This window comes from Leucoraja erinacea, chromosome 2 (genome assembly GCF_028641065.1).
Source record: "Leucoraja erinacea ecotype New England chromosome 2, Leri_hhj_1, whole genome shotgun sequence".
NCBI lineage: Eukaryota > Metazoa > Chordata > Chondrichthyes > Rajiformes > Rajidae > Leucoraja > Leucoraja erinaceus.
In genome coordinates this window covers 104,259,610-104,276,189 of record NC_073378.1, presented here as the reverse complement: position 1 = coordinate 104,276,189, position 16,580 = coordinate 104,259,610, and the positions used below count along the sequence as shown (strand labels likewise).

The window sequence follows — 16,580 nt, the reverse complement described above, 5'->3', positions numbered from 1 at the left end:
TAGTGACATGGTATCAACAAAATAACCTCTCCCTCAATGTCAACAATACGAAGGAGCCAGTTATTGATTTCAGAAAACAAGATGGTGTGTACACTCCTGTCAGTATCAACAGTGCCAACGTCAGATGGTTGAGAGTTCCTGGGCATAAATATCACAAACCATTTGTCATGGACCAAGCAAATTGAAGCTATGGCCAAGAGCTCTCCAATGCCTCAGAAGATGATAGAAGTTTAGCATGTCTCTAACGACTTGCGCATTGGTGATCATTTTCCAATGTTCTATAGATTCAGGATCAGTTCCTGTGGATTGGAGGGTAGCTAATGTTATCCCACTTTTTAAGAAAGGCGGGAGAGAGAAAACAGGGAATTATAGACCAGTTAGCCTGATATCGGTGGTGGGAACGATGCTGGAGTCAATTATAAAAGATGAAATAGAGGCACATTTGGATAGCAGTAACAGGATCAGTCCGAGTCAGCATGGATTTACGAAGGGGAAATCATGCTTGACTAATCTTCTGGAATTTATTGAGGATGTAACTAGAAAATGGACAAGGGAGAGCGAGTGGATGTAGTGTACCTGGACTTTCAGAAAGCATTTGATAAGCTCCCACCCACATAGGAGATTAGTGGGCACAATTAGAGCACATGGTATTGGGGGTAGGGTGCTGACATGGATAGAAAATTGGTTGGCAAACAGGAAACAAAGTAGCGATATTAACGGGTCCCTTTCAGAATGCCAGGCAGTGATTAGTGGGGTGCCGCAAGGCTCAGTGCTGGGACTGCAGCTAGTTACAATATACAATGATACAATACAATGATACAATTTATTTAATACTCATTGAGGTTCAAACGAAACTTGGTTTCTGCAGTCAAACAAACAAGTAGAAGAACCAAGACACAACACAATTTACACAAACATCTCCACCTCGCTGTGATGGAAGGCAAAGACTTATATCTCCCCTGCAATCCCCATTCTCCTCCCGATGTCAGAGTCAAAGCCCCCGGCGGGCGATGGTAAGTAAGTCCCGCGGCCATTAAAGCCGCGCCGGGCGATGCAAGGCCACGCTCTGGGACTTGATGTTGGAGCCCCCGGCAGGCGCTAGCAAGTCCCGCGGCCATTTAAAGCCGCTCCGGGTGATGTAGCCCCGCTCCAGGACATCCTCATCCCCGCAACTCGGGCGGGAGAAGTCGCCATTGCGGAAGCCTCGAAAAGCGGTCTCCCACCAGGGACCCGCGGGCTCCCGGTGTTATCGTCCACCAGACCTGCGGCTGGAGCCTCCAAATCTGCGGGGTGGGGCTGCAGCTGCGAGCCACCACAGCTCCTCCCACTCCGAACTCGGCTAGCTCCGCTATGGTAAGAATCCATAGGCTCCACGGTGCTAGGCCCCAACGACAACAGAGACCCGACAAGGAAAAGGTCGGGTCCTCCGTACAGGGAAAATATTTTTAAAGTTTCCCCACCCCCCACACACATACCCAGTTAAAAAAACATTATAAACTACACTCAAACGAGACAAAAAATAAAAAAAAGACAGATGGACTGCAGAGGCCGCTGCGACGTGAGTCGCGCCGCCCACCCAGGATACATTAATGATTTAGATTAGAAGTAACATTAGCAAATTTGCAAATGACACAAAGCTGGGTGGTTGTGTGAACTGTGAAGAGGATGCTATGAGGATGCAGAGTGACTTGGACTGGTTTGGTGAGTGGGCGGATGCATGGCAGATGCAGTGTAATGTGGATAAATGTGAGGTTATCCACTTTTGTGGCAAAAACAGGAAGGCAGATTATTATCTAAATGGAGTCAAGTTGACAAAAGGGGAAGTACAACGGGATCTGAGGGGTCCTTGTTCATCAAAAGTAAGTAAGCACGCAGGTACAGCAGGCAGTGAAGAAAGAAAATGGCATGTGGGCCTTCATAACAAGAGGAGTTGAGTATAGGAGCAAAGAGGTCCTTCGGCAGTTGTACAGGGCCCTAGCGAGACCACACCAGGAGTATTGTGTGCCATTTTTGAGGAGGGGCATTCTTTCAATTGAGGGAGTGCAGCGTAGGTTCACGAGATTAATTCCAGGGATGGTGGGACTGTCATATGTTGATAGAATGGCCAGCTGGAACTCTGGAATTTAGAAGGATGAGAGGGAATCTTATTGAAACATAAGATTATTAAGAGTTTGGACACGCTAGAGGTAGGAAACATGTTCCCGATGTTGGTGGAGTCCAGAACCAGGGGCCACAGTTTAAGACTAAGGGGTAAGCCATTTAGAACAGAGATTAGGAAAATCCATGTGGGTATGTGGAATTCTCTGCCTCGGAGGGCTGGTTCTCTGGATGTTTTCAAGAGAGAGCTAGACAGAGCTCTTAAAGATAGCTGAGTCAAGGGATATGGGGAGAAGGCAGGAACGGGGTACTGATTGTGGATGATCAGTCATGATCACATTGAATGGCGGTGCTGGCTCGAGGGGCCGAATGGCCGACTCATGCACCTATTGTCCAACTTCCTTGGATGCATTGTACAAAGTATCCTATTGGAATGCATTACAACTTTGTTTGGCAACAGTTCTGCCAAAGAAATTACAGGAAGTTGTAGATGTAGCCCAGTGCCTCACGTGCACTGCTAAATATTTAGTTTGTAGACAAAGTGGATGTGTTAGACTGAGCAGGGTTTAACTTTCTGAAGGTTTTGTTTGGACTATAATTACCAAGAATAATTTGGGATATGTTACAAAGACCAATAACAGTGTAATAACCCTTATAATTTGTATACGTTTTTGTGGTAGCCAAGTTTTAATTAATTTCCTCAGGTATAGTAATTACTAATTTTCATTTTCCTTCCCACAGGGTGCAAAGGCTTGTTTTTTACGTGACATCTCATTCTCTGCTATCTACTTCCCATGTTATTCTAACTTAAAACTCGCCTTTGCAGATGAGTTTGGGCAGGTTAACTCGAAAAATGTGCTGCTTGCTGGATCTTTGGCTGGTGAGCACCTGTATTTTGCCTTTACATATTGTGGCTGCTTAATTGAATTGTTGCTCTGACTCAATTCTGTGTAACACTGGTCGATGGCAAAATCTGTGTTCGCAGTAATAATTTTAAATGGCCACCTTTGTGGGAAAACTGCTGAAAATTAATTAAAGCTCTAAAGCACTGTGACAAGAGATTTATGTCTTTAGTCAGGCTGTGCACCTTTCGGCAAAAACAGACAAGTGAGTTATTTTAATGCTAGTTTTTGTCACATTTAATATGCTTTAAGTTTTAATTATATTTCATGACAATTAAATTATTAAGTGAGCATCTTCCAGAAGTATAACACCAATTTTCCAGAAGGATAACACCAATCACGCCAGCAAAGAGGTCAACTACTTGAGTTTTGTTGAATTATAAGAAATCTGATTTTTATGTGTTATGCCTCCTATGTGCATGACTTCCTTGGCATTTACTTTTTATAATTTGTTTATTTTAATTTCCTTAACCTCTAATTTTACCACACATGATAATATTATGAATCTGTGGAGCTTGTGGGCCAATTAACCTCTTGCAAATGTAACACTAGCCATAGTGCAGTGTGAAGTAGCATGAATATTCCCCAATCGCTTTTCTTTCCTTCCTGTGTGAGAGTTCTTGGATTAAGCTAGATGCACTTTTATTATAATTGTATCCATTGGAAATAGTAATGTATTTGCATTATTTTGCCGCCTAATCTGATTATTATGCTTGTAGAGGTTCTCAGAAATGAACAATTAGCTTTGTTAATGTAGCTGTACCGTGCCTGAGACTAAAAACAACTGTCTGCAAATAACGTAAGTTTGTAATACATTTTGTAATTTTGCAGACCTGACTGGGATTTACTTGAATATTGGGAAACGGTTGTACAAGTTCACAATGGTTAAGGACCTTTGCAGACTCATTTGGTTCATTCCAGAAATGGCATCCAGTTTCTGGAACAAGATGTTTGTTCAAATTTTAGTATTCAATGATTGAAAATATTAGAAATATTATGTCTGTGAAATGTTTCTGTTTAGCTGCAGAGGGCAGTTTACTGCACTTATATCTCATAGTTGTATCATTTACCCCAACTAAAACAGATTTGCGTTGATGATTTTAAATGGCTGCAGTTTATTTACAACATAGAAACATAGAAAATAGGTGCAGGAGGAGGCCATCTGGCCCTTCGAGCATGCACCGCCATTCATTGCTGATCATCCACAATCAGTAACATGGAAACAAACCATTAGGCCCAACCTGTTCCCCAAGTCTAGTGGCATATTTCTGTATTAACCCCATCGATCAGCAGCTGGTCCATAGCCCTCTATACTGAAGTGATTAAAATATTATTCAAGTCGCCTCTTAAATGCTTTAAGATATCCAGTTTCAGCCCTTTGAATCCATCCCTGCGTTTTTGCAGTTTATCCTCATAACTGAATTGCTCTGAAATTGGCAACATTTGGTGAATCTGCACTGCACCCTCTCCTGTGCTATCACATCCTTCATATACCTTGGTGACCGGAACGGCAATGCAGTGCTCCAGCTGAAGTCTGACCTAGGTTTTATAAAATTGGAGCATTACCATTCTACTTCTGATTGAAATACCCCAACCAATGAAGTCCGGTATCCAGTATGCCTTCCTAACCATATTGTCCACTTGCAATACCACCATCAAGGCTCTATGGCTTGTGTTCCAAGGCCGCTCTCTTCCTCAATACTCCCCAAAATCCTATCACATGGTGTATGTTCTAGTCTCATTAGTGCTCTGAAAGTGCATCATCTCACTTTGTCTAGATTAAAATTCATGTCATTTTTCAGTCCATTTCACCAAAACATCAATATCCGCTCAAGATTACTTACCAACTTTGTAAATGTTCATGTCATTCGTGAACTAACTGATCGTGCTTCCTGTGTCACATTCAAGTCATTCACGTACATTGCAATCAACAATGGTTCCAGCACTGAACAATGTGGAACACATTAGTTACAGGCATCCAATCGGGGGGGGAAATCCATTGTACGGGTACCCATGAAGAGCAAGGTAACCAGCCTCAATGTCGACTGTCCGGGAGCATTTGCATCCACTCTAATGAAATGCCTCAAGAGGTTGGTAATGGTGTGAATCAACTCCTGCCTCAGAAATAACCTGATAGACTTCAGTTGGTCTATTGCCACAGCAGGTCGACCACACATACGTCACGTTGCTGTTCATTGATGGCAACTTGAGGCTCAATAAAATCATCTCCTCCCAACTCATCATCAAGCTCCGAGATCCTGGTCCTCTATATCTCGCTTTGGATTCTTCACTTTCTCTTCAGAAGACCTTAATCATTGCAAATATATAACAGCATCTACATCTCACTGACCACTGGCTGCATGAATGCTTGGCCTGCTGCTGTACTTCTTTACAACCATGATCGTGTGACTAGGTACAACTCCAAAGCCATGTATAAATTTGCTGATCACTTTGCTGTTGTTGGCCGAATCATGGGCAGTGATGAGTCAGAGTTCAGTAGAGAGAGAGCGCCCGGATGAGTGCTGCTGTAACATGAACATCTCGCTCAACGTCAACGAATCCAAGGAGCTAATCATCAAAACGGAAAATTGGGAAACCACTTGCCAGTTTATATTGGTGGGTCAGTGGTGAAGATAGTTAACAGCTTCAATTCCCTGGACGCTACATCTCGGATGTGCTGTCCTGGGCCGAGCACATATATGTAATCATGAAGAGGTTCAAAGGTTCAAATTTATTTGTCACATGCACCATAAGGGGCAGTGAAATGAATTTACCATGCAGCGTTACAATTAAAAAAGGACATAATACACAACATAATTCAACACCAACATCCACCACAGCATTCTTCACTGTGGTGGAAGGCAATACAGTTCAGACAGTCCTCCTCCTCCCCCTTCCTTGTTCACCCATGGTCCGGGCCCTGGCCCTCCATAGTCGCCGCTACGGATAGCCCGATGTTCAAGCCCTCTGGTCGGGATAGTCGGGACGCCGATGTCGGGACAACCTGCGTCCTGGAGCTTCCAAATCGGCCACCTCCTGCAAGATGTTGAAGATCCTTCAAGATCGCTGCTTCAAGATTTTGTAGGCCGCAGGCCGGCAGTCGGAGCTCTTCTCCAGCGACCCCTGGCGAGGGATCTCTCGCTCCATGATGGAAGGTCCGCTCCATGCCTGCCGCCAGAAGCTCCACAGACTGAGGCTTCAAGATGTTGTAGGCCGCAGGTCAGTGATCGGTGAGCTTCTCTGGCAACCCCCGGCAAGGGAATGCCCCGCCCCGCTTCCTAAAACTATCAGGTTCTTGAAGCAACCTGACAAGTCTAATCTTACTTTAGTAACATTGTTTCTGCATTATCATGGAATGTTTTTTAATTGTGTTTTGCAGTAATGTCTTATTTTTTGTGCAGTCTTTTTTCACCATCTTGTATAATTTATGCTTTTTGTGCATTGGCTGTGTCCACGTGCCTGTCATGCTGCCACAAGCAAGATTTTCATTACACCTGTATTTCACTATTCTTGTGCATGTAACAATAAATTGGATTTGATTTGTCTCCTATTACCAAGTCATATTTGGATCCAGTTTACCTGGATCTCATGCACCCTAACCTTTTGAACCAGTCTCTCATGTGGGACTTTGTCAATTACTTTTCTAAAGTCCAAGTAAATAGTATATATTGACCTTATTAATACACTTTCTTACCTCTTCAAATAATTCAGTCAAATTAGTCAGACAGGATCTGCGCTTGAGAAAGCTACGATGGCCATCTCTGATTAGTGCATGCCTTTCCAAGTGATCATTAAGTTTTCAGTAGGTTATTCTTATTTGTTCCAAATTTAAAACTGTCATGGTTTCTGTTATGTGCTTTCATTCTTAAGTGTTTTCAATTTTCCATATTAGCGATGCCTGCAGCTTCTTTGGTGACACCCTTTGACGTTATCAAAACAAGGCTACAGGTTTCTGCACGTGAAGGTCAAGTTACATACACTGGAATGATGGATTGTTTTCGGAAGATTCTACAACAGGAGGGTCAAAATGCTTTCTGGAAAGGAACAGCAGGTTTGCAGATAAATTTTTACTTTTATTTACCTGGCATAGTTTTATCTTAGTAACATTTTCTTTTTACCTTCAAAGCACGTGTGTTCCGATCTTCACCACAGTTTGGAGTTACTTTGTTGACTTATGAGCTTTTGCAGAATTGGTGCCATATTGATTTTGGCAAGTAAGTATTATTAATATTTTGTTCCCCCAAACTCTCCTGGAGAGGATTTAATTTTCTAGATCTTTGACTAATCTGAATGGGATTGTTAAACAGGGAAAGTTGAAGTTATTTTGTGCTATATCCACTTATATTATTTTAGTTTTGAGTACTAGAATAAAAATTCGACTTGTACACGCTAGAATTTAGAAGATTGAGGGGGGATCTTATAGAAACGTACAAAATTCTTAAGGGGTTGGACAGGCTAGATGCAGGAAGATTATTCCTGATGTTGGGGAAGTCCAGAACAAGGGGACACAGTTTAAGGATAAGAGGGAAGTATTTTAGGACCGAGATGAGAAAGTCATTTTTGACACAGTGAGTGGTGAATCTCTGGAATTCTCTGCCACAGAAGGTAGTTGAGGCCAGTTCATTGGCTAGATTTAAGGGGGAGTTAGATGTGGCCCTTGTGACTAAAGGGATCAGGGGGTATGGAGAGAAGGCAGATATGAGATATTGATTTGGATGATCAGCCATGATCATATTGAATGGCGGCGCAGACTCGAAGGGCCGAATGGCCTACTCCTGCACCTATTTTCTATGTTTCTATGTAAATGAGGGTTATGCCTGTGGATAATGCAAACATAGTTCATGGTGATAACTGCATTACAACAGGAACATGACAAGCTACATGGGAAGCAATGTTGTCATTACAGTTTGTATTTACACTATTACACAATGTATATTATTCAGCAATGTATGCAATCCTTGTTCTCATTATATACCACCCATAGACTTCATTTCATTGTTATTAACATCTGAAGTTGAATTATTTGAAGAGAGCATAGAAAAATAGTGGAAGTTTAGTTTTAAACCTGATCATTTCCTTTTTGAATCAAAGTAGTATATCAGCTACTTGTTCCATGAGTAATACATATTCCATATGTAATATATTCTATGGGGACACAATGCACAAAGTCACATGAATCAGGATCAGGAAAAGGCAACTTGCCCCCTGAAGATTGCTCCACAATAGAATGAAATCATGATTACTCTCAACTCTACATTCCCACCATTCCCAATCATTTTCCACCTATATGTTTACCAGGAATCTATGTACTGCTCCCTTAAAAATATTGAATCTTCTACCATTCTTTGTGAGAGTTCCAAAGACTCACTACCCTCATTTTTTTTTTACCTCATCCATCTTAGACGGATGGCACCCAATTTTTAAGACATGCCCCTAGTTCAAGATTTTCTCACTGGAGGAAGCATCTGCTCCACATCCACATTTTCAAGACCTCTCAGGATCTTAACAGTCAAATGTCTTTCACCCTTCTAAACTACAGTGAATGCAAGCCTAGTGCGAGCAAACTCTGTGCATGAGACAACCTGCCTATTACCAGTCTTATAGAACGTACTCCAAATGTGCCCTATTTTTATATTCAATCCCCCTTGCAATATATCACAACATTCTGTAAGTTTTCCTAATTAATGCACTTCATATTCTAATGATTTTTAGAAAGTGCAAAATGTCACCTTGTGTTCTTACCTAGTAGGCTTGGGTTCAAAGTTAGAAATTATTGTTGATATTAAGTGCTTTATTACATATACTTGGCATATTACCTATAGTTTGTTTTGAGTTCCATCAAAGAGCAAACCTCAGTGGAAACAAGAGCTTTGGTTGTGTATTATGTAAATATCATACATGATGTTAGCATTATTTTACCAGTCCCAATTTGCTGGGCTTACAAAGGCAATAGGGTTGGATGAACTAGCCTTCTTGTTTGTGCTTCAACTGCTAATGTAGATCTGGTATAAGAGTCTTACAGCACAGAAGTGAGCGCTTCAATCCACCATGTCCAATCTTTTTGCCCATATACATTAAACCCATTAGAACCAAATTATTTTTGAAAGGTTAGATCGCATGGGAACCAAAGAGATAACTGAATGGATAGAAAATTGGCTTCATGGAAGAAAGCTGAGGGTGATGGTAGAAGTTTGATTCTCAGACTGGAGCCAATAGAGCCAATAAGTGCATGAGTAGGCCATTTGGCCCTTCGAGCCAGCACCGCCATTCACTGTGATCATGGCTGATCATCCACAATCAGTTCCTGCCTTCTCCCCATGTCCCTTGACTCCACTATATTTAAGAGCTCTATCTAACTCTCTCTTGAAAGCATCCAGAGAATCGGCCTCCACTGCCTTCTGAGGCAGAGAATTCCACAGATTCATAACTCTCTGGGTGAAAACGTTTTTTCTCACCAGGGCCATGTACAACTGCAGAAGAACCTCTTTGCTTCTATACTCAACAGCTCTTGTTATGAAGGACAACATGCCATTAGCTACTACACCTGCATGCTTATTTTCAGTGACTGATGTACAAGATCTCATTGTACTTCCCCTTTTCCAAATTTGACGACATTCAGATAATAATCTGCCTTCCTGTTCTTGCACCAAAGTGGATAACCTCTCATTTATTCACATTAAACTGCATCTGCCATGCACCTGCCCATTCACCCAACCTGTCCAAGTCACCCTGCATCCTCATAGCATCCTCCTCACAGTTCCCACTGCCACCCAGCTTTGTGTCATCTGCAAATGTTCTAATGTTACTTTTAATCCCTTCATCTAAATCATTAAAGTATATTGTAAATATCTGCATTCCCAGCACCAAGCCTTGCGGTACCCCACTAGTCACTGCCTGTCATTCTGAAAGGGGCCCGTTAATCCGTAATCTTTGTTTCCTTTTGGCCAACCAATTTTCTATCCATGTCAGTACCCCTAATACCATGTGCCCTAATTTTGCTCACTAATTTCCTATGTGGGATCTTACCAAAAGGCTTTCTGAAAGCCCAGGTACACTACATCAACTGGCTCTCCCTTGTCCATTTTCCTAATTACATCCTCAAAAAATTCCAGAAGGTGTGTCAAGCATCATTTCCCCTTCATAAATCCATGCTGACTCGGACCGATCCTGTTACCACTATCCAAATGTACCGCTATTTCATATTTTATAATTGACTCTAGCATCTTCCCCACCACCGATGTCAGGCTAACTGGTCTATAATTCCCCGTTTTCGCTCTCCCTCCTTTCTAAATAAGTGGGATAACATTAGCTACCCTCTAATCCACAGGAACTGATCCTGAATCTATAGAACATCACAAATGTGTCCACGATTTCTAGAGCCCCCTCTTTAAGACCATCAGGCCCTGGGGATTTATCAGCTTTCAGTCCCATCAGTCTACCCAACACCATTTCCTGCCTAATGTGAATTTCCTTCAGTTTCTCCGGCACCCTAGGTCGTCTGGCCACTAGTACATCCGTGAGATTGTTTGTGTCTTCCTTGTAGGCCTGTCCCACTTAGGCGATTTTTCAGGCGCCTGCAAAACCGGCGACTGTCAGAGCGGACACACGCACACGCATCGCTTCTTTCACCAGCCCATTATGCAGGCAGCGGACAGGACAAGCGGGGGGGGGGGGGGGGGCTGTCTGAGTGAAATTCACATGGCACAAAGTCAATGTAATACAGACACACGCCGCATTGAACAGGAAGGTTTGCGCTGTAATTAAGACTGTGAAAGCACAGTGTACAGGAAGGGTCACGTAAGTCCTTTTAAAGAGAGGGGAGAAGGAGTGGAGACAACTTTTAAGAAGCCAGAGATACACGGCTGTGAAGCTCGGCAGACATTAACATTGTCGGTCGGTTATCCTTGGTTCTGAAAACTATTGCTTAAGTTTTATTTCCCCAATCAGCCAATGAAATTCACCGGTACAACTTACACGAATCTTCGACCTCCTGGCAACCCACTAGGACCTCCTGGCAACCCACTTACGGTACGAGAATTCTCGCAACTCCATGGCGGCTTCATTCTGGTCGGCGCTAATTTTTCAACATGTTGAAAAATTCACGGTGATCATTATGCCTCCTCCATTTGTCAATGAGAGGTCATATCCAAATAGGAGAAACACTTGATTGGTCAATCAAACCTCCTTCACATATCCTCTTACCACTTGTTAGACTTTGGGCCCCGTTCTCTTCCAGGTCGTCGCACACACAAATCAGTCTGAAGAAACTTCACAACCCAAAAGGTCACCTATGTTCTCCAGAGATTCTGCCTGACCTTGTTACCTTGTGTCTTTTTTTGTCTAAAGCCTAAGCTTATAACTCATAGACCTCCAATCCAAGTAACATCTTTGTGAATCTTTTCTGCACTCTTTCCAGCTAAATATCATCCTTCCTCTAGCAAGGCAACTGCACACAATACTCCAGGATTATGTACTTGGGAACTATGTACGTATCCCTTGGCCTCTCCACAGTACAACATTCTCAAGGGCCCTGCCATTTACTGTCCTATCCTGGTTTAACTGGAAGTAGCAGCATTCGCACTCGCCCAAGTAAAATTCTATATGCCGCTCCATAACTCGTTTTCCCAATTCATCTAAATTTTGATATAATCTAAGTTACCCATCTTCACTATCCACAATGCCACCACTTTTGGTGTTATGTGCAAGCTTATTCACAATGACAATTACACTCTTATCCAAATAGTTAATATAAATCACTAACAAGAGTGGACCCAGCACTAACCCCTTTTGCACACCATTGGTCACAGGCCTCCAATCTGAAAAACAGCCTCCACTACTAACCTATGACTTCTACCACCAAACCAATGCAGTATGAAATGACTAGCTCAACCTGGATCCCACGTGATCAATCCTTCAGCCCACCCTGCTACATGGGCTCTTGTCAAATATATTGCTAATGTCCACGTAGATAAGTGGACAACCCATACCCTATTGCAGGGTTTCAACCCAAACGCCAACCATTCCTTTCCATCCACAGATGCTGCTCAATGCACAGTGCATAATAAGTTCCTTCATCAGATGGTCTGCTGCTGCTGCATGCGCACAATGTCTACTGCCCTGACCTTTCAGGTTACAATTTTATAGATTAGTCCATGTAAGACAAAATATGCAAGGTCTTTTTATGTTGACTTAATCAAAATAAATTAATGTCCGTAAACTGATAAATGGAAGTGAAGGAGAGAGATCCCATGGAAAACATTTGTACAATTGTGGTCAGCGATTGCATGGTGGTGCAGCTAAGATATTGGAGATGAAAACCCTGAATGAAAACCGCGTAAGAAGTAGTCAAGATTTTGTGATTTAAAGGCAGTGTGGGTAAGAGGAATGCAAGTTATTTTGTTTATAAATGGATCACCTAGCTGCCATATGGTGGTGAACGCATTCTAATGTGGGAATTCTTGTACACTTCAACTTTTGGATGAAGCCATTGTTCTTTGTAAACAGTTTCTCTTTTCAAATGAACCAAATTCAATGTAGTTACTTCACTGAGAATAGAAAGTACAGTTAGGAATTAAGGATGATTCTTTGCTTTCTTTCCATTTATTTATTGTACTTGAAGTAAAACACTTGTAGAGCATGTGAAGCTCCTTTGCTATGACAGTTATATTTTATTAACTAATTATTACATTTTATTTTCTTCTGGATTGGAATAACAGGAAATCTGGACCAACTTCATTCCCACATTCAAGATTTAGTTTACCTGCTCCTAATCCAGATTACATTGGTGGCTATAAATTAGTCGTTGCCACATTTGCTGGAATCGAACGCAAATTTGGGCTTTATCTTCCACGTTTTTCAACTGATGCATGATCATGGAATCCAAGGGCAGAACAAAAAGGACTTTGTGGAATGATTCATAAGAGAATGAGGAAACATTTGCCATTTTAAAAAAAATCTATCAATTTGCTTCTTATTTACACAATTAAAAATGAAAATATGTTATTAGCATAGAATGCATTCTTTACATTAATTGTTTTTCATTTATTGAAACTAGTTATATACTGTGATGTTATGCAGATTGTAAATATTTCAAAAAATATGCTGATTCAACATACTGGTGAGATTTGCATTACTTGATGTAATATTTGATTAAAGGAAATTATGGTGATCCAGTTAATGATCCATTTAATTAGTGGAAACTGGAATTTTGCATGTCAAAATGATTTGATATCTATTGAAACAAGTTGTTCCAAAATTGAACCATATTGGTGAGTTGTTAAACATTGATGAGTTGTGCAACTTGCAAGGTGATTACTTGAGTTTGAATAGCTGTAACACCAAATACAGCAGTTACTGTAATTGTTTACATATTTTATGTTCATGTTGAATTGACAATAATGTTGTTGAAGCCATTTGTGAGAATTGTGATGGACTGCAACCAGATAAACATTGCAGAGATTGCTGATATTGATTAGTATGTCTGATTGCAGCATACTTCTCCTCTACATGGTATCTTCTTCTTATGGCTAGTTGTGGATGAAGTGCTTGATGAATGAGATTTGAAAGGAATGTGCAAACTTCAATATGCTTTAATTGCACAAGTATTACTACTGACCACCTCCCTAGCTTGTTAGAGTACTTTTTCTCAGAATTATTCAGCTGTGTATGAGCATACCTGCAGATGATGGGCGACACCATTATTTCGCCCTCTCAGAGAAATTCTCTTTGTTCCACCCACTGCCACCATCCACTTTCGCTGCTACCTAGATTAACATATTTCTTTCAGTTCTGATGAAGGGTCCCAGACCTGAAACATTAACTATTTCTCTTTCCACTAATATTCAGACCAGATGAGTTTTTCTAGCATTTTAAAACATATTTCCACATTTTTCACGTCCCTTTCCTTTTGCATCAAAATGTATCTGCTACTTCAAAATAGTAAACAATGGCCTCTGCAACCATTTGCTGATTCCACAGATCCACTTCTAAAGGTAAGTTTCTCCTCAACTCTAGCTCTAAACCTCTGTCCCTGTAACCTGTGCCCATTTATCTTAGATACAAATTGGCAATTTAGAGTGCAGGAGAATGAGGTGTGGAAGATCATGAGAGAAATAAATCAGATAAATGCACACTCATTTCCCCAGAGTAGGGGAATCGAGAACCAGGGGACATAGCTTAAGGTGGGGGGGGGGGGGGGTAACTTTTTTTCACCAAGGGTGGTGGGTGTATGGTACGAGCTACCGGAGGAGTTGAGGCAGGTACTATCATAACATTTAAGAGACATTTGGTCAGGTACATGGATAGTAGGATAGGTTTAGAGGGATATGGGCCAGGCGTGGGCAGGTGGGACTAGTGTACATGGGACATGTTGGTCAGCATGGGGAAGTTTTATTTGTCGAAGACGATGTATTACTCTATGGTCACCTAGTTAGAGGTGACATCCTCCATATTGCTAGTCTGTGTCATAATTTTGTATGTTTTGATTGGATCCCCTGTCTTTCTTAGCTTTACAAGTACAAACTTATCTAACTTAATTTCTCCTCACATCGTAGATGCACCAGCTGAGGAATCAGTCTGAATTTAGAACTCTGAGACAGCACACAGTCTGAATATTCTCTGATACATTCTGAGTGTAACATAAATTGGGTGGCCATCAGAAGAACTACAAAATCAAATTTGGGCCTCATAATACATAACTAATAAAACCTCTTCACTGTTTTGACCAAAAATTGGATGGGTCTGGTTCCTTTAGGCACTGCTCCTTTTGTAAAGTAGTGAAATACACAACCAGATCTTTGAGCTTTTTCTTTTTAACTATGCAAATCTGTGTGCAATTAGTAGTTAAGGGATATGATATAGGTTTAATTACAGAGACATGGCTCCAGGGTTACCAAGGCTGGGAGCTAAACATGCAGGGGTATTTGATATTCCAGAGCGAATGACAGAAAGGTGGGGTGGCATTGCTGGTTAAAGAGAAGTTTAATGCAATCGCAAGGACACATTAGCTTGGATGCTGTAGGTTCGGCATGGGTAGAATTATGAAATAGCCAAGGGCAGAAAACACTTGTTGGAGTTGTATACAGACCACCAAACAGCAGTAGGGTTGGGGATCAAGCAGGAAATTAGGGATGCATGTAGCAAAGGTACAGCGATTATCATGGGTGACTTTAATCTACATATAGATTACGCCAACCAAATTGGTAACAGTGTTGAGGACGAGGATTTCCTGGAATGTATACGGATGGGTTTTTAAACCAATATGTAGAGGAGCCGACTAGAGGGCAGGTCATCCTAGACTGGCTATTGGGTAATGAGGAAGGATTAGTTAGCGATCTTGTTATGCAAATTCCCTTGGGCAACAATGACCATAATATGGTGGAATTCTGCATTGGGATGGTGAGTGACACGGTTAATTCAGAGACGGGGTCCAGAACTCGATTCTCCAGCATCTGCAGTTCCTTCTTAAACAACGTAGGAATTCACTGGTCCTTTTCAGAATGGCAGGCAGTAGGGTGCTGCACGGCACGGTGCTGGGACCACAGTTGTTCACAATATATATTAACAATTTAGACAAGGGAATTAAATGTAACGTCTCTGTTTGCAGATGACACTAAGATGGGTGGCAGTGTGAGCTGTGAGGAGGATGCTATGATGTTGCAGGGTGACTTGGATAGGTTGGGTGAGTAGGCAGAAGCATGACAGATGCAGTGTATTGTGGATAAATGTGAGGTTATCCACTTTGGTGGCAAGAACAGGAAGGCAGATTATTATCTGAATGGTGTCAGATTAGGAGAAGGTGAGGTGCAACTTGTGTCCTTGTCCATCAAATGGCATATTGGCCATCATTACGAGAGCCTTCTTTCTTTTTAAATCTTTTTATTAGTTTTTTTCCAAAAACAAAACAAAAAGAATAATGATAAACATAACAATGATATTGATACATAGGGATCAGGATTAAATTAATAACAGGTATAACCTAAATATGAGTCCAGTGTCAAAATACACATTGAATATAGACCTCTATGTAAATATAATTAAATGTTTAAAAGAAAACTTATATATGTAGAAAAAAACAAAGATAAAAGGAAAAAAACAAAAACAAATTGGGGAAATTTATTCAACATTTTCACACAACATAAATTGCTCCCTCTCCAACCGTTATAAAAATTATTTTACCTCTAAATGGTGGAACGGACTTGACGACAAACAGACTTAAATTGTTGAAATTCTCAGCTCAGATTCTGTTTTTTTTCTTTAGTTTAGGGGGTGTTTTGTTTCTTCCATTTTTGTTTCTTGTTGGCCTTCATTGCGAGGATTTGAGTTTATGAGCAAGGGGCTACTGCAGTTGTACAGGACCCTGTTGAGACTGCACCTGGAGTATTGCATGCAATTTTGGTCACCTAATTTGAGGGAGGACATTATTGCTATTGAGGGAGTGGAGCATAGGTTCACCAGGTTAATTCCGGGGATGGTGGGATTTAAGGGGCTGTCCCACTTGGGCGACCTAATCCACGAGTTAAGACGAGTGTTTTTGACCTTCAAGCTCAAGGGCACTCGTCTGGAAAGCCTCGAGCTGGATCT

At 41.4% G+C, this 16,580-nt stretch overlaps 1 protein-coding gene across 5 annotated transcripts in view; it reads left to right on the top strand.

Annotated features, from left to right (window-relative positions):
• The window catches only part of LOC129713381 (electrogenic aspartate/glutamate antiporter SLC25A13, mitochondrial), a 133,164-nt gene extending 119,435 nt beyond the window's left edge, over positions 1-13,729 (top strand). For 3 of the 5 annotated variants that reach the window (XM_055662401.1, XM_055662421.1, XM_055662429.1), the window contains 4 exons: positions 2,839-2,977; positions 6,892-7,050; positions 7,126-7,213; positions 12,716-13,726. In XM_055662401.1, the coding sequence (XP_055518376.1) occupies positions 2,839-2,977; positions 6,892-7,050; positions 7,126-7,213; positions 12,716-12,869 (540 nt within the window). In that variant the 3' untranslated portion in view covers positions 12,870-13,726. Of the gene's footprint in view, positions 1-2,838; positions 2,978-6,891; positions 7,051-7,125; positions 7,214-12,715 lie in introns of all 5 variants that reach the window. The other 2 variants (XM_055662417.1, XM_055662410.1) reach the window with 2 other exon arrangements.
• The last annotated feature ends 2,851 nt before the right edge of the window (positions 13,730-16,580 follow it).